Source organism: Scomber japonicus, chromosome 4 (assembly GCF_027409825.1).
Source record: "Scomber japonicus isolate fScoJap1 chromosome 4, fScoJap1.pri, whole genome shotgun sequence".
Classification (NCBI taxonomy): domain Eukaryota; kingdom Metazoa; phylum Chordata; class Actinopteri; order Scombriformes; family Scombridae; genus Scomber; species Scomber japonicus.
This window is the reverse complement of record NC_070581.1, coordinates 11,966,434-11,984,554: the sequence shown is the minus strand read 5'-3', so window position 1 is coordinate 11,984,554 and position 18,121 is coordinate 11,966,434. Positions and strand designations below refer to the sequence as shown.

General features: G+C 39.0%; 1 protein-coding gene across 1 annotated transcript in view; it reads right to left on the bottom strand.

Annotated features, from left to right (window-relative positions):
• The window catches only part of celsr3 (cadherin, EGF LAG seven-pass G-type receptor 3), a 104,074-nt gene that overhangs the window by 53,180 nt on the left and 32,773 nt on the right, over positions 1-18,121 (bottom strand). The window contains exons 4-6 of the mRNA XM_053316886.1: positions 5,924-6,146; positions 1,008-1,123; positions 199-287 (exon numbers count right to left, since the gene is read on the bottom strand). Coding sequence (XP_053172861.1) covers positions 199-287; positions 1,008-1,123; positions 5,924-6,146 — 428 coding nt within the window. The remainder of the gene's footprint in view (positions 1-198; positions 288-1,007; positions 1,124-5,923; positions 6,147-18,121) is intronic.

Below are 18,121 nucleotides of genomic sequence, written 5' to 3'. Positions count from 1 at the left end.
TGCTTTGCTGGCATGAAGGCTGAGAAACATTTCTGCAGACGCATCAGGAGTTCAAATAAGTGAAATGCAAACTATCACAACTGAAAACACTTCAGGAGATAACTCGTCATCATCAGTAAGGCAAGATCTGAGCTCACAAGTAAAAATCAAAGATCAAAATGGTCTGGAACATACAAGCAAATTGAGATGTAAACTCACCTTGTTGTAGTAGTGGATGTGAACTGTGTGCCAGTTGCCGTCACTGACGCCGCCAGGCAGGAAGGGACTCACCTGAGTGGAAGATTCACCTGCAGGCGGATGGATGAAGTTTGTGTCAGAGCATGAGCAGGTAATAAGGTTCATAATGATTATATTCTTAATCTCTGTAATGAAACTCACCCACACTCTATATAAAAACACTATACATATATATTGTGAGGACCCTGATTGACAGCATTCACTCCTTGAGATCACAAGTATGTACAATATGTATACTGTATAAGTGCTTTGACTGAAATTAACCAGGGACTTAATCTAGACTGTAAGGGTATGAATATAATTAGACCCTAATTTGGCTAGAATTGTTCAACAATGACATGTGATACGGTTGTTTTCTAAATGTACCTAACTATTTTCAGCCTCAAACTTGGTGGGAAATGATGGTGTCTGTGTAAACTAAGTAAGTATAAATTTAAACAAACAGACGTCATGTCACAGTGAGGGATACCAGGATTTTTATCACAGCGCTGTATTTTCTGTCTAAATGCGCTCCAGTATACATCTAATTTTAATCCTTATCCTAAATGAATCCCAAAACTATTCCTACACCTAAAAAAGAAGACAGCCTTTAGGAGGAAAATGTTCAAAGGTTGTCCTCATCTTTCTTTCCCTTTGTGAATAAAGGATCTTATAAATAGAAAAGTAGGGAAGCAGAAATACACACACATGCACGCACGTGCACACACACACACACACACACACACACACACACACACACACACACACACAGACACACACAGATGCAGTACCTGTGGAATATTTAAGCACCACTTGTCCTTCTTGGATCTCCAAGGCGATGAAGTCATGTTTCTCGTTGAAGCGTCCATTATAGAAGAGAAGACCGCTGCTCTCCAGGGTAGCAAAACTACAAAATGCAAAAACACACACGTCCATAATAAGTTTATTGATGTATAAGCTGTGTTTTACATTTTTGCGTAAAATGTATGAAAAATGTACAAATAATTCCAGTAATTTTGTATGACACATCAATATATGTTCAGGTGAGATTCTTATTACTGTAACTCTTGGCTGGGTTAATGCAGCATTTAATTGATTCAAACAGTAAAACAAAACAGACTCCTCAGAACCTCCTCATAGAGGCTAAGCGAAAGAGAACAAAGGTCTTCAAACTGTATATCAGTTAACCCTCGTGCCTCTTTAAAAAATTGCACTAATGTCTTTAGAGGACAAAAATAATGGAATGCAAAAAAGAAAAAAGAGAAACCAATTAAAATGTAAGTATTTTCTTCAAGTTAACAAATTTAACAACAGGCTTTATTAAAAAAATCTCAGATCAAACTGGTAACATGTCTCTTTTCACCATGTCCCTTGAGGGGCTTAGTACACAAACCTTCCATAAAAATATTTGTTCTTTCCACTTTCACTGAGTTAAATCTTTTAACTTCTGCCACAACCAAATATTCATTCATTTTCAGAATGTTAACCCTTTAAATGTCAGTTTTTGAGGAAGAGAGAGAGAGGGAGGGGGGTTGTGACCTTCAATGGCATAAAATATCCTTCTCTCACCCAAACACTCACACACACACAAACACACACACACACACACAACTCTTTGACATCCATATCAACACACGCATCTTTTTAGCTGCTGCATTGGCCTGCAGTGCTCCATAATACAGTAGCAATGCCCCTAGTGAAAACCAGGAAAATAGTACATATTTGTCCCATAGGGAAGAAAATAGCTAAAATTTTCTAAAACGATATCGAAGCCTGGGCTCTAGATTGAAAGCCTGATATAATAGAATGCATAATTCTATGCTTTAATGGCCACAGGATCAAAATTTATGGTGTGAATTAGGTCATTTTTGTCCATAGAAATTTTAGTGTCTGCACAAAAACACACCACTGTCTGACATCCATATCAACACACACACACATCCCTTTAATTGTATATACATGTGCTCCATAATACAGCAGTAATGTCCTTGGTGAAAACAAATAGCATGTATTTGTCCCATAGGGACAAATACATACTCAAACTGGTGGATAAGAGTAAAAACCTCAATTTTGAAGTCAGGGCTCTACAGCCTGCTGTAATAAGCTGTAATGGCTGTGGGATAAATAATATATATGATAGGATCCAAATGTCTATGTCTACATAGTTTATTATAAATATATTACAGGAACTGAGGTTGACCTTCCAAAATAAAAAATAACAATAAAACAATAAAAAAATAAAAAATAAAAATTCATGGTGTATGCATTAATAAAGAAGAAATAATTGAAAAAAAATGAAAATTAAAAAGCTAAAAATGTCTAAAGTGAGGCACACTGACAAACCATATTACTCCAGCCTTCCACTGCCTCCAGCTGCTCAATTATACAGTAGTCTGTATTCTATAGCAAGACCAGGGGGATGAACTGATGCCAAGGGTGCCATGCTAACACAGCCTGATCAAAAGACTGTTTGATACTACAGCACAGATGACAAATCTACTCTCCTGGCAACAAGATACGTAACAATTCCCACTGCTGTAAACCTCCACTTTAAAAAGTACTTACATCTGGTTTAGAAATTTTCAATTTTTGAAGAAGAGTTGAAATTTGTGCTCTCAAACTACAAATTCCAGAGTATGAATAACTGATTCTTCCACATACATTATTCATTTGAGCTTGAGAAGTTATGCTATCACATTATCAGAGCTATCATCATGTTGTCCTGCTGGCCTCTGTAAATTCTCCTTCCAGGCTTCTCTCCTTTCAGGAACATTTAAAGGCATCAAAACTGAATTCAACCTTACTATTGAGTAGGTCACTAGATGCCAGAGGTCAGGTTCAGCTACAGAGCAGCAGCCCTGGAGCTAAGAGCTTTAAATGTCTTGCTCCGTGCTTTATAAACTCCTGGCATAAGCTCATGTCCTTGAACAACAGTATTCCTACTTTGCATTGAATTAGATACCTGAATTATAAATCCATTCATTAAACATCCACCAAAGATTGATATGAATGTAACAATAGCTGCATTGTTTGTATGTGGAAATGTACCATGAAAAAAGATGTGAATATACTATACTCTTGTTATCTAAGAATGTGGTCAAAAATAAACAGGGTTATTCAATAGCGGGCACGTGTCTTGTTTGCATGGCTCTGCTATAGTTTCCAGCAACACTGGGTCATCCTGTCTTGAGCTGATGTATGCAGATCCAACCTCTTCAAGCTGACAGAAATAGTAGAGTAACCTGAGCGTTGGCAGTGTAAATAGAGACTGAGAGTGAAGTCACTGAACCGTAAACACAGAGAAGCTGAAGGAGTAAATAAATCTAAATAGCAAATGTTATATACCCAATGTGTCTGATTCTGTTGTATTATGTAATTGTGATGTTACATAAATGTCTTATGTGTTGTATAAATATATTATTTTAAGTCAAAGAACTACATGTGAACAAACAGTGAAACAAACAAACACATTATATTTAATATATGTGATATCTGTTTTTCCTGAGGGCAATGAACTTCATGAAGGCTTATCAAGCTTTTACATTAGAGCTGAGAAGCTAATGACAATTTCAAACATAGCTGCAGCACCCTCATGAACGCTCTCCCCAGCTATAATACCCATAAAAACACTACAAACTTGCACTAAAAACATATATATATACTGTAACAGCCATGGAGAACGGAGCCATATTTAACCATTATATTTCTCAACTCCAGTTACTGACTAAAAACCTCAGAAGCAGCTTTGAGGTGCATGTTTACATTTTTTGCAGTGGAAAAATCAAATGCTTTGGGAGAAATTGAGTGACATGAATAATGATTAAGGCCTGTTCAGCCCTGATGTGGAAATCAGGCCAAGGAGTGTGGCTAGCAGCCAACAGGATGCGAAATGAAACACTGACGTCAGGGGAAGAAGGCTGACAGAGTAATGTGTATCTCCAGTTGAACACTTTGGAGTGAGTCACCATCAGACAACATAAAAATAAATGTATCCTGCAACAGGGATGGGATTAGGATCGATACTTTAAACAACATGTATCTGATTGTCTTGTGATGCCCCCAAGCAAGGCATTACATCTCTAGTTGATCCATTAGACAAAGATTGACCTGCAAAGCTCCCAGATGTAAATACTGTATGTTTGACTGAAGGTGATGCTGAAAAACAACATCCTTGCCCTCCTCAAGGGCACCTTTATTGTAGTTGTTGAAAGGAAAGAAAATGTTACTCTTGCCTTGCTCAGACTTTACCTACCAGTTTAGGAATTTGCACCATCAAGATAAGATAATTGTTGTGTTTCCTTTAGGTAAAACTACATCACTTCTCCCAACATTTGTCTATATTACCCTTCCAGAAGAGAAATCCTACAATTCTACCACAAAACCTTTTAAATACTCAGTAAGTGAGCCTCTCTTCAAAATGAACCCATCACATCAAACTTGATTCCTTGACTCACCATCACTACTTAAGTGGCGGTCACAAATCAATGGGACTTAAACCATGTAGTGCCTTTACACGCCAATGATGCACAGAAGCTCATTTGGCAGCAATACCATGTCTGAAAGATCTCATAGAAACCACTCTATGGTGGCCACATCAGCCTAGCAACAACCCCATGGGCAACGTCACCTTAGCAACTACCATTAGTCGACATCGCCCATGGCAACCATCTCATACCCCTGCCTGACCACTCTTAAGGACCACTTCAGATCTCCCATGGACCACCACTCAGTATGTCACAAGGCGAAGGAACAGCAGAGATATGATGGCAGTGTGTAAGGGAGACAAAGAAGCTAAAGTAAGCGACGACAGCTGACCTCTGCATTAACATTCACAATACATTAATGACCAGGTATAAAAACTAGTAAGTAAAACCAACACAACGAGCTTAGAGACTGTATGTAAAGTAAATCTGATCTCACTCATCTGCCCTCCCCATCTGTCGTTCAGTGCTCTCTAGACACAATTTGGGGAATTTAATTTGAGGTGCAAAAAGAGCATAATTTGGGTTCAGACATCCTCACAATGCTTGAAAAGACCTGGCAAAAGATTTAAGAGTGAGCCTGCCAAAATTGTCCTTTTCTGCTACACTGATGTAGCTTTTTGAAGGAAAAGCTGCAATAGATTTGGCATTTGAACTTACTTTAATGCTAACTCTAACTAAAAGCCTCTTTTTAGACTGGATGGTTAACTGGAAGACTTTTAGAGAAACCGTGAGGTCACCTGAAACCAACCTTTGCTGTAAGAGGCAAAAGACTGAGAGAAGAGAATGTAGGAGTGACAAGTTTCAAGATAAGAAGAGTGGAAAGAGCAAGAGCAAAGGAGATGTTACTGAAACCAGTAAATTGACAGATGAAAGAGGAGAGACAGGAAAAATCTCACTCTTCATTGAAGAGCGAGATGGAGGCAGCAGTGAAAGAAACCATGAATAATAGGATCGATCTCTGAGAAGGAGATGAAATAAATAGATTAAAGCAAAGGGGAGAGAGACTCTGTAAGAGGGAGAGAACTGAGAATCAAAGAGGTGTGGTTATGGATCTGTGAGGAAAACTAGATGAAGAAGGATGGGAGCTAAAAGAAATGAAGGAACGAAGAGAAGAAAAAGAGCAAAGGTCAGAATAAAAAAAAGGAATATGGCAAACTTAGTAATGTTAAGTAGAAAAGCAGAGACAAGTTGTAAAAAAGTTTCCATTCACTACATCTACTCACGTCAATGAGATGGAGAGATGAAATCTCTGTCTGAGGCCCCGGAACATGGCGAAGGACTTGGGTGGGAAGGACCGTGCAGTGACAGTGCAGTATGGTCGCTCGTAGCCTCCTGCAGGACACTCACAACGGAAACCCCCGCCTGAAAGCTCCCGACACGTCCCACCATTACGACACACTCCCGGCACACACCTGCCCTGCCTTCGATCAAACTCACATCGGTCACCTGAGGGGTAAAAAAACAAATCATTGAGTTAACTTTAAGTATCTCTATAGGAATTGCAACAATAATGATTGTAATGAAATTACAATCACATTTTCATAATAGCAGACATTTAACTGTTACACTGGAAAGCCCAAATTGTCACAATCACTTAATCAGTGATTTATAAGACTGAGCAGACAATATTCATTTTACAAATAAAACCCCAGTAAACAACAGAATTTATTTAGACTTTAACAGTTTACATATACCTGTAGATATGAACATTTAGAGTCATTTAAAGGCATCTTTTACTGTATAAACAAAAGGTCTGAGGTTAAAAAAGGCAGATTTTCCAATCAGTATCTGGACAGTTTTGCTATTTTGGTCCTTGATCCACAGAGACTTCGGGCAATTCATTTTCATAGCTCTGACCTCAATGCACTCATTGGCAAGTCCATCAAAACAAACACATGCAGCCAAGCAAACCCAAACCCACAGAGCCTTGTTTTGAATTCTAGTCCAGATCCCAGAGCTTATATGCTGAATTCAAATGATGGTTGAGACAAAATATTGCTTTGATTTTAATATGTTACTCATTAAGTTATAAGCATGACATACTGTAAGTTAAATGATACACTGGAAGAAGTGGATACTGAATATGTAATAGACAGTATTACTGACAGGGTGGTAAAGATGGGAAAAACCCTAGCACGTGATTTGAGCAATATTTTTATCGCTGGTAAAATTCTCTTCTTGAGCAAGGTATTACATTTCCACCATCTATAGCATTGCCTACTCAGAAAACACTGCTACTGCCAAACTACAACAACACACATGAACCTGGGTCAAAATACATCTGCTGTTGCACAAACCTGACTCCCTTAACTCTCATCTCTCCATATGGTGAATGTTGCAGCTCAAACTAAAAAAGGCTCAAACTGTTCCCTAAACCAAACAACAGAGTGTATTTGATAAGAACTTTAAGAACAAATACACCAGAAATAATGCATAGTCAAAACTGTCTATTGTCTCCAAAACATTAAAGCAACTGGTAGGTTTAGGTTATCATTAGGTAGTTAAGAAAAAACAAGAGTAAAGTAAAAGTAGCATAATTGACTGTATAAAAATAATGGACGTAGTGACCGTGACATCACCCATTTGTTCATGGATATCATTTTTACCATCACCATCTTGGATATTTAGAGCCAGAAGTGATCATATTTGGAGGCGTGGTTGGAGCTAACCCTGACACTAGCGTCTAGCTGCTAGCTTGATTAATATGATGCATTTAAGACCTATGGTTAACTTTGATAATGCTACTGCTTTTTACTGATTTACTAAGGTAATAAATCAAGTCAGGTTCATTTTCTCATTGACTTCTATACAATTAAACTGATTTTTGGAGCTCTCTGCTAGCCATTAGCGGTTCCACTTTTCAGATCAGGAACTATGCACTTGGGTAGCACATTGCTTGCTTGCTTGCTTGCTTGCTAACATACTTCATAAGAAAGCTTGGCAACTGCTGGGATAGCTTTTTGACTTCTTATGTTAGCTTGACAACTGACAAAATTGTTACATTGGTTAGGTTCAAAACTGTTGGGTTAGCTTGAACTTTTGAGTTAAATTTTTAACTGCTGAAGTTAGCTTAGCTTGATAACCCAGCAGGGTGTTTGATGAGTAAAACCCTGAAAATCTTACGTAAAAAGAGCTGGTCATGAAACACTAAGGACAGTATGAAGGCGAGACATATGTAATACAATCCAAAATCTGTGCATCAATGAGCATATCTCATGTAGTTATCGCAGAGTTACAGTTATTTTGACATGGAAGTTTACAGAAATGCAATCAGCTAGGTCCTTCAGCAAGACTTCTGTCGACGTTTAAGGGTGCTATTTAAGGTAAGGATCTTGAAATTGCCACATTCTATAAGGCAGTAGCACTTACACAATTTTACTCCATGCCAACAGACTGTATTTCTTTTCTATCAGGCAGTCAACTGCATTCACTAGACGCTTTGGATGCAAATTAGCTCTTGATTAGACTGTGGGAGCAGCGGGTGCTGATTGATCCTGAAGAGCAGGAGTGAGAGCAACTGTTACAGAGGACTCACCAGGCAGTTCCCATATATCAAATGATCACAAAAAACTAAACAAAATTAGAGTTGTAAGATTTGACCCGACAGCAATATGATAGTCAGTGTAAAGTATTTTAAATCATGTTCGCTAGAGAGAAGGGGGAAAATATTTTTCTGTCGACTGAGATTCTGTTGGTTTAGAAGTGTGGGGAAAACAAAAAGGCAACAAACAAACAAAACTGCAGACGAGAACAAACTGAGATTTTGCTGCCAGTCAAACAAGCGCCAGTCTGAAGAGTCTCAAGAGGCTGAAACTCCCACGTAACACACACACACACACACAAATCGACACATATACACAAAATAAACCACATAAAATGGCATATTGGTGTACATGTTCACTTTTTTTTTTTTTCACCTTTCCTTGAGCGTATTTGGACACACACATTGTCTGACATTTAGCAGCTGCACACAAAAACACCCGCACCCGGTGCCCTCCACATAAACAGAGCAGACAGGGTTTGAAACTAGCCTTAAGACAGATGGCTCCTTAAGGACCCACTTTAGAACCTGCTGACGGCTGCAAACTCACACTGAAGCACACACACACGCACACACACAAGATAATAAACAAACCAAAATGCATACTCATTAATAGTGGACACAATACAGATTTTTTTTCTTTATCAAACAAAGACATAACACACAGTTTCAAAAACTCTCTCTCTTTCTCTCTCTCTCTATCACACACACACACACACACACACACACACACATACAAAAACATCAACACACACATGGATCATTGCCCCTGCCCTCGAGGCTGTCGGGTTTTATCTTGTAGCTGTCTCTGTTGGCACTTTGTTTGCGCAGCTTTTAGATGCCAAAGTACCCACTGGCGGAGTCCTCACATCTCAGCAGTCACACACACACTGACACACACACACGCACACATGAACACAAATGACGTACTGCAGTTGTAAGTCAATAGAATAGCCTTCACCTTTCCTCATGATCGTATAGATACAAATATAATCTGACACACACAGGACACGGACGCACACTGACAATCTTTCACACGCAGTCAAAACACAAACACACACACACACACACACACACCTGAGGGCAAGCCATGACCACACACACACACACACACACACACACACACACACACACACAAACAAATTCACAAGCCATGCAGACAAAGACACACTCATGGAAAGGCTGCCAATGCACGCACACACACACACACACGCACACACACACACAGTGATGCTTGACACACACTCTGATACTGACTATCTGTGGCACGTACAACACGAACAGAGCCGCACAGTGTGATGTAGAAAGTAGAAAAACATCTAGAGCTTGTACGAGAATCAAGGGTATAAACTGCTTGAAATGACCCTCCATCTGTCTTTTCCTTCATCTCTTCATCATCCATCTATCCTCCTCCCTCCTCCATGTGACGAATACAATCTGCTAAAACTGAAAGCACTCAACTTTGAAGACAGTGAGCCAAAGGACGCTTTTATTTTTATTTTATTTTCTGCACTCACAAACAAGTCCATGCTTTAAATCTCATTTGATTACTTATCTATCCAATGACCCTCCACCCATGTTTCTTTACTCTAATTCTCTTCTCCTTCATGTCATCCAAATTTTAATTTCTCCACCCATTATTCGCTCCCTTGATCACTCGGTTTATCAGTTTGTCCATCCTACTCTTCACCACCCCATTTTCCCACTCCACTTCCCTCCTCTACCCACTGGGCAGTTGATATCTGCCAGTTTTAGCTGACAAGCATACTCTCCCAAAACCACCAAATCACCCCCGAGGACACACACATACACACACATAAGCACACACACGCTCACACCCGGCTCAGCTAACAATAACCCAAGGACATTCAAATTATCACATCTGTCTGTCCTTGTTTAGCTCTCTCTCATCCTCTCCTTCTCCCATTAAATATACTTATATGTAAGTGCACACAACAGGGAACCAATTAAATAGGGGAAACACATGTGCACACACACTCATACACTCTTACAAACATATATGCACTCTAACACAGCACAATTTCCATGCCTTTGTCTGGTGGACCCATTCACCCGTACAGACCTTCTCATTAATATTAAAATAAATAAATAGATATTAACACTCATGAATAATGCGTCTGGTGAGACTTAAACACTCAGACATACAGACACACACGCACACACTTACGAATACGCACACATCGACTGGTTCATTATGCACTCCCAGTTGTGCACAGGTTGAAAGACTGGCACGAAATAAATTGACAGCAGGAATCAGATAGAAAAACAAAAAATACTCATATGCATGCACACAATCTGTGTGAGCATTAAAAGCTGCAGACAAAAACCTAATGCACACAGACAACCCCCCCCCCTCCACACACACACACACACACACACACACAAACGCTCACACTCTAATTAGAAGAAGTAAAGCAGAGAAGACGTGACTCAGTGATACTCCTTTTATTCTCGTGGTTTGCCCAGACGGTATGAGGGCGTCCACTTCACTGTGGCACTTCAACAGTGATAGGAAGCCCATCACACACACACACACACACACACAAACACACACACACACACACACAGACACAGATAAACAAAGTGGGACAAAGCGTTGCTTTTAGTGTGTGATTCCTCATTCTGCACAGTGTTCAGACTCACATGAACACAAAGGTCAAGTGATTACTAAATCAACAAACACACACACACATAACAATGTACATACTGCAATGGACTTGCACACACTCAGACATGCAAGATACCATTACGTGCATACACACAGTCGAACAAAAGAGCACAAATACCACTGATGGAAAACAACAAAGAAATATTGCTTAAGTTGAATACAATTTTTTGAGGTACTTTTACTTGCAAATTGTTTTGTTTTTTTGCAACTCTATACTTTTGTTCCACTACAATAAATATATATACTTCCACATTTACAACTCTAGCTACAGATTTTACACAAGACAAATAAAAAAAAAAACAATCAGTTTGTAAAATAAGTTTCATAGTTTAAAACATCTTCTTATCATTTCAGCGCTCGTTAAAATAAGCTCTGTTACAACCACTTTCCAGCCTGTGTACATGTTGATGCATCAGTAATTATCATTCAACCATTTGTGTACCATGACTGTTTCAAAAAGTACGTTTTGCATAATTTGCCTTGTGACATTGCTGCTTTTATTTAAGTCAAAGATCCAACACATTCACAAAGACATGTTGACTCATACACACAGTCCAACACACACACACACCATGCTACACAAACTTAAAACACTTTTGAAGTCTGCAAACTTCTTAGCTGCTCATATCTTGCCTTTACTGTTTAAAGCGTAGCTCTATTTTCATTCAGCTCCTTTATTTTTTGTCCTCCACTCACTCCCTCCATCCTCCTCCTCTAGCTTTTTGTTCCTTCCTTCCTTTTCCATCTTCTCTCCACCTTAACATCTCTAAATATAAAATGCTCCATGCTTTGCTCTTCCATTCTCCTTCCTGTCTTCATCTTTCTCTTCATATCTTGCCATTTCTTTTTTTTCTCCATTCCATCCTCTCTTCTTCCTCTATGCCTGTATTAATGTATTCACACCACCCCTTCATTCACGACCATGTTTTATTCATCAAAGCCGGTATTCTTCAACCACCCCCAGGCATCTTAGATTGCTCCGCCCTACCTCCTACCCCATCACTCCCCCTTCCACCTCCACCCTAACACATGGTACGTCCCTAGAGGCCAATACACTCCCAGTTTGCTTCCCTCTACTCCTTCCTCTTGTCTCTCTCTTGCTCCCTTTTTTGTATCTCTTTTTTTTTCGCTCTTCCTTGTACACCCCCTCAAGAAAAGACGCCTTCAAGGATTCTACAGATTGTGAGTTGTGGGTGGGTGTGTAATGAGTCAGAAATCTCCTAATTTATTGAATTTGTGATGTTTTATCCTCAATTAATTTTACACTATTTAAACCATATCCTAAAAGGTCTTTTCCATGAGCTGTTTTTAATTACTGAGTCCATGATAGGAGGAAAAACCCTCCCATGTACAGGAAGTGTTTTTTTTTTAACTATTTCTGGTTTACTTGAAATAAACTGACAAGACATCTTCAGTTGGCACAAGAAGAAACAAAGCAAAGATCACCTTCCCACCTGCTGTGTTTAGCTGACAGGTGACTGCTGGGAAACAAGACTGCTATGGATTACCCATATGAAGAAGAAAAAAAGCATCTATAGGCAATATTTACATGTTTGATTCCAGAGTAAATTAGAGTTCTAAATGTTTCAACAAAGCTCCAAAGCAGCTCTGTGTGGATCTTTTTGAGTGTCATACAGTAAAAACACTTTTTTATTTTCTAGTTAACTTTTATTTTGACACTTTTTACACTTCCTCCCCCAAATAGTCTCTCCTCTTCCTTCACTGACGTCAGCTTTACACTCCTCTACCATCAGGTTATTTTTCTTTATTATTTGCTTGTCCCTGCCGCCCTGCTTGTGCTGTTCACCTCCATCTTCTTCCATATGTTTCTTTTTCTTCTTTGTTTTCTCTCTCTCTCCACTCCTCTAACACAGCTCTCTTTTTGTGGTTTTTCGCTGTTATTTTCTCTTTCTAGAAGTCTCTTTAAACCTCATCTTCATGTTCCTTTTGTTTTGGCCCTGGGTTCTTTATTTCTCTCTCTCTCTTTGACATATGCTCCCTATTTCCCCCTATTTTCTTTTTTTGCTTTTCAGTTTCCTTTCTTTAAGCCTGTTTCAGTTTCGCTGTATTTCCCTTCCATATCTGCCTCAAACCTCTCTCCTTTTTCAATCTCCTCCTTCTCTTCCTTCCTTGCCATTTCCTTACGCTTTTTCCTTTTCAGTACCCTCATTTCCACTTTCATCAGCCGTAGCCTCCATCACAATCCTCTCTTGCCTGTTTTTTTTTTTGGCCTTTTTCAAAAGATCGAGCTCTAGATATTGATAACCACCACCTCCCACACTTATTTTCGATTCTTTTTAGCTTTCTCCTCCCTCTAGCCTTTTCTTATTTATTCTTTTGTTCTCCTTACTTTTCAATCCCGCTCTCATTGTCTATTCCTCCTTTTGTCCTACTTTTCTGTTTTCTCCCAAAATTGCAATGTCCAATACCCTTCTTGTTCAAGGTTGTATATATTCACTTTGTGTTTGTAAGTGTCAATAAAGAAAGTGGATTTTACTGTATGTCAGTGATTGCAGAGCTAGGTCACTTCACAGATTCACAAAAAACACAGGTAGTCATGGAAAAGTATAATCTGATAAAGACTGTCTAGACTAATGACAGGAGGGTCAACAATGCTGCCTAAAAACACAAGAAGGGTTTGATGGAGCCAACATTTTGGCAAATGGCTTAATTTGTCACAAGAGCTCTCCATGGTGCTGATCCCACAATGAACACCGGAGTGGACACAGACACTCCCAAACAGCATGGTAGACTACTAGAAAACAGCAGTGTACTAAATCAAGTCATCTTCATCCTTCCTGATATTCACTGTACATACCTCTGTGCTCTCTGTGTAGACTGTTTAATTTAGTATAACAAAACTTAGTATACCCCTGGTCAAACCATCTCAGGTTAATACAATTTTATTTCTTTTTAGACAATACCAAGAGTAATTAAGCCGATTCACTTGAAAAGCAGAATGTTGACTAATTAAACTATAATGAAATGTCCATATTTAGTAACAAACTGCAACAAAAGTCAGCACATTTCTCATTGGTAAGACTCCTTTCTTTCTTTTCTCAATATGCCTATGTCTTTATTTCAGATGACAGATTCAATCCTCCTGCATGGATGATGCCAGTGAAGAGTAAATCTGTGGAGATGTACTGTCATTCTTCACAGGTGATTGTTTTTAGCTGCTCTTTGCTGGAGGGGTTTATTGCTCTACTTTCCTCTTAGGTGTTTTATTGGATTCAGGTCAGGGGAAACACTTTGTCAGGTCAGTTTGACTTTTTTTCTTCTTTTGCAGTATGTTTTCAAACATGGTTAGGTTGGAAACTTCCTCTCCTGCCAACCTTTTTGAGACTGGGAGTAATCTTTTCATTCAGTATTTGGGTATGCAAACTTGCATTCTAGGTTTTCTTCTTGGATGTCATCTATAGAGGTCGACCTCACACAATGTCTTTCACACTGTCTGCACTGAAACACCAATTTCCAAAGATAATCTCTGTGCCATGTCAGAAGCACCCTTTCTGTTTTTCAATGCAAGGTTGCGTAATTAGCAAATTGTGTGTGTTATCATTTTTCGAGGACGGCCACTGTGCATTCTGTTATTGGCAGTATGGGTCCTCCTCTACCTCCTAACCACTGCTGCAGCTGTGTTTTAGCTTCTGTTCAGCAACCTACGGATGATCTTGTATCCTCTCTCATCTTTATGAAATCTCACAATCTGGTTTCTTACTTGTTCAAATAATTCCTCACCATGTGAAGCCTTGTTGCATTAAACACAATCCAGACCCAGTGTTCGCAGGTTATTTTATTACCTTGTTCAGGCAATGTGTGTTAACTGGAAGTAACAGATGTACTCACTTTTCTTCCAGTGGTCAGAAGTGTTGCTTTTGCTGCACTGAGATTTGAGGCTGGTGTTTTTAATGTAGTCTATCTAACCTGTTTGTTTTTGATTACAAATAAGATCAACTATCCTACACTTTGTAGGGTTATACCATTTTGAATCATTTAACATTTTAGCGAGGCACATCATGGTCATACTCAGTTTTGTTATATATACTGTATTGCACTTAAACAAGGACATCAGAGACTAAGAGAAAGTCAGACTATAGTTTATTGTGTATAAGGTCAGTCTTTCTTCTGACTGCTGCTTAAGTCGATAAGTGTAAAGCCCCAATTTTTCATGATCAAAAATCCTTCTCTTATAAGAGGTATTAATGCTATATGTGTGGCTTTGCCAACAAATTGAAGTATTGGTATTGCCAGAAATTAATGTGGTGAAAATTAATGAGAAGATCAGGAAAACATTTGTAATTGTGTAAACTTCCACTTGTATCCACGAGACAAAATACCTCAAAAGAATCTTGACTTTTAATTCTCCACCTGACAACCACATCTTGCATAAACACCCCGGAGGGCCCTGGGGTGCTTTTACTAGTACAAGTTTGTCTTCAACACCCCCCCCCCCCCCCCACCCCCCCACCCCGCGCTCTCCGACTTATCCCCTCGAAACTAATTTAGCCTCTTTCCTTCCTCTTGTGCTGTTTAATGCATTTATCCCACTCAAGTCAGCAAATCATGTCCCCTGCAGTGCAGTTTTTTCATATAACGTGCACATTTCCAAATCATGTCTGTTACATATATAGATGTCTCTATTTCCTCCCAAAACTCATCCCAAAAACTAAGTGGTCTCATTGCTCTGGCTGCCTGCATCACTAACTGTTTTTTACATTTTTATTATTCGTGTCCTACAAGCTTGTTCTATCTCACGCACACACTCAATTTGCCAAAAGTAATTTAGCTACCTTGCTATCTCTTTTACTTACACACACACACACACACACACACACACACACACATTCTATTAATGACCTCTAAAATTAATGTCACTGAGACATCTGAATCCACCCTACACCCCCCCCCCCCACACACACACACACCACCTCCAACCCCCACACATCAGGCCTCATCTCCCTCCTCGTCCCCTACTCTCACTCTCTCACTCTCTCACTCCGAACCGTCAACTACTTTATACCTAACTTTCCTTCAGCTATTTTAAAAGTCTTTTTTCCTCCTACTTCCATCACTTGGATGATATATCGTGATATAAAGACACCATGCCACTTTTACACTTTGAAAAATGATCCTTACTCCACCTTATACGACCTCTCTCATCTCTTTGTTCTCAAGTACTGTCACCGCTTCATCACTGCAGAGCTCGTCTCTGACACTCGTTTCCTTTTTACTTCTCCTTGAATTTCTAACTTCCTATCTTCTTATCATCTGTCTTATCATTGTCAAAGTAATTGAGTATCCATTTGTCTTTCTATCGTTTCTCTGTGAATTACGCTAACTTTAAATTACTTCATTTTTTACACAGTAGAAATTGTTACAGTTGTATTATTTGCTGTCATGTTATGATAAATGCTACAGTAATTAGCTGCATCATTGTTCATGATGATACATAGCATGAAATAGAAGGCGATTTATCATTTCGTCCTTAATTCTCAAAAATTAAGTAAAATAAAATGTCCATTGGTTGGAATAAGAAATACTTGTACTGTCAGAGAATACGAAGCTTCAAGAAAATCAATTCTCTTCACTTTCATGTGGGAATTGTAAATTGCTGATTACATAATTAACTCAGATTAGCTCAATAATTAGCGCTGATTTCATGGCTCTGACATTGGGCATATGTTTAATATATCTAATAATTTTGCAAATAGATTTCAGTTCTGTCTCCCAACAACTCCCCATCACCAAGCTAAATGAGTTTAACATCACCAGATGGACCAGTTCAGCTTCCTGAACCTTTGTGTTCTAGCATCCGTTGAGTCTTGAGCTGGTGTTTTTGTAAAACAGTGAATCAGGTATGTAAGGGAGCGTAGCTGCTGATTCTGCAGATCACCTGGGTGTTCTCTGCATATTTGTGCCATCGGGATTAGTTTGCCTTATCTGATCAGCCTCATCATTAGAAAACCTTTTAGAGGAATGAACCAAGAGAAGATTTCACATCATCCTCCAGTCTTATCATCTATTCTTTGGTATTTTTTAGTGAAAAAAGCTTGTTGGTTGACTGGTTATGAAACCAAGATGCAGTATTTAGAAGATGTTTCATTTAATATGTCTTGCATGTTTTTGTGTTGTTGGGTTTTTTTTTTAGAATAATGCTAGTTTGTGTTTTAGTGTTACTATTGTTGTGGCAGCATGTCTGCTATATGTTGTCTACTGTGATCTGACTTTGTTAAACTATGCTAAAGGATAGATGATGTCCCTTATAGTTTTATCCCTGCAACTTCTGGGTTTCACATCCCTTCCCTACCTCTTCTATACTTTCCAACCTAACGTGCCAAACATAATTTAGTCTTTAAATTATGTTTAGTCTCACTCTTCCATCCCATCCCTCAGACTAATTCACTCTTCTCCTTTCTCTCTCTTTCTCTGGATTCATTCATTCTCTGTCTGTCTCTCCTCAACCAAACTCATTTAGTCTCGCAGCCCATCCTTCAATCTAACTTCAACCTGCTAAACTTCTTCCCTCTTTCCTTCTCGGTTGTTCGTGACTCTCCCAATTCTGTCTCTGACTTTCAAACCGTTAACATCTTCTTCAAAAAGCTACAATCTTTACAGTAACTAAGACACTTGCATTCCTCACAAGACATCACCGTACCTACCTCAGGCTAATTTGCTGTATGTGTGTGTGTGTGTGATCTGTTTCCCTTCCCCTATCAGCTGGATTAAATGTCTCAGTTTAATGTGCATATCTGCTTTATCACATCCAAAACTAATCTCATCTCTGCCTGCTGCATTTCTTCTCTTTCTCTGTTTCTCAGCTTCCTTCTGTATAAAATGCAGATCACCAAAAGATTTCATTTCTACCTTTGTCCTCTCCTCAATGCTTCCCATTTTATCGTCTTACTAACTCATTTAGTCGACATCCAAGTCTGTCTCGCAGTCTCTCTCATCTCCTCCTTGCATCTCTTGGCTCTACTTTGAGTTATCCATTATATTATATCTTCCTACAATTTCGTATAATGTGAATCTCACTTCGGAGTGTATTTTCCTTCGGTTTTTGATATCCTCTCTTCCTGTCTCCTGTTATCTCCATCTTTAAGGTTGACTGTGTACTCGGAGCTTCTCTTTATCCCACTGAGCTTTTTTTTCTTCTTGTTTTCAGGGTTAATGACTTAACACATTCCCATC